Raw genomic sequence first — 248 nt, forward strand, 5'->3', positions numbered from 1 at the left:
ATCCCCCACCCAACTCATCCCTCTCTTTCTAACCCCCCCTCCTCGCAGCCACGGGTCTCCTCGAGAACCACGTCAACCTCGACCGCACCGACGGGAACCTCGAACTCACGAAACTCGCCTACGAACTCGGAGGAAAGTACTCCTGCGGCATCTCGACCACCGATGGCCAGGTCTCGGAGACGGCCGCGTGGGAGGTGCTGATCATTCGTAAGTTTTGTGCGAGGGGATGTAAAAGGCTATTGATGGAG

At 58.9% G+C, this 248-nt stretch overlaps 1 protein-coding gene across 1 annotated transcript in view; it reads left to right on the forward strand.

Annotated features, from left to right (window-relative positions):
• LOC119591943 overlaps window positions 1-248 on the forward strand; it is a gene marked incomplete in the record, with an annotated part of 10,649 nt that overhangs the window by 4,872 nt on the left and 5,529 nt on the right. Inside the window, 1 exon segment of the mRNA XM_037940697.1 lies at window positions 49-207. Coding sequence (XP_037796625.1) covers window positions 49-207 — 159 coding nt within the window.

The sequence above is a fragment of the Penaeus monodon genome, chromosome 29, assembly GCF_015228065.2.
Source record: "Penaeus monodon isolate SGIC_2016 chromosome 29, NSTDA_Pmon_1, whole genome shotgun sequence".
Lineage (NCBI taxonomy): Eukaryota > Metazoa > Arthropoda > Malacostraca > Decapoda > Penaeidae > Penaeus > Penaeus monodon.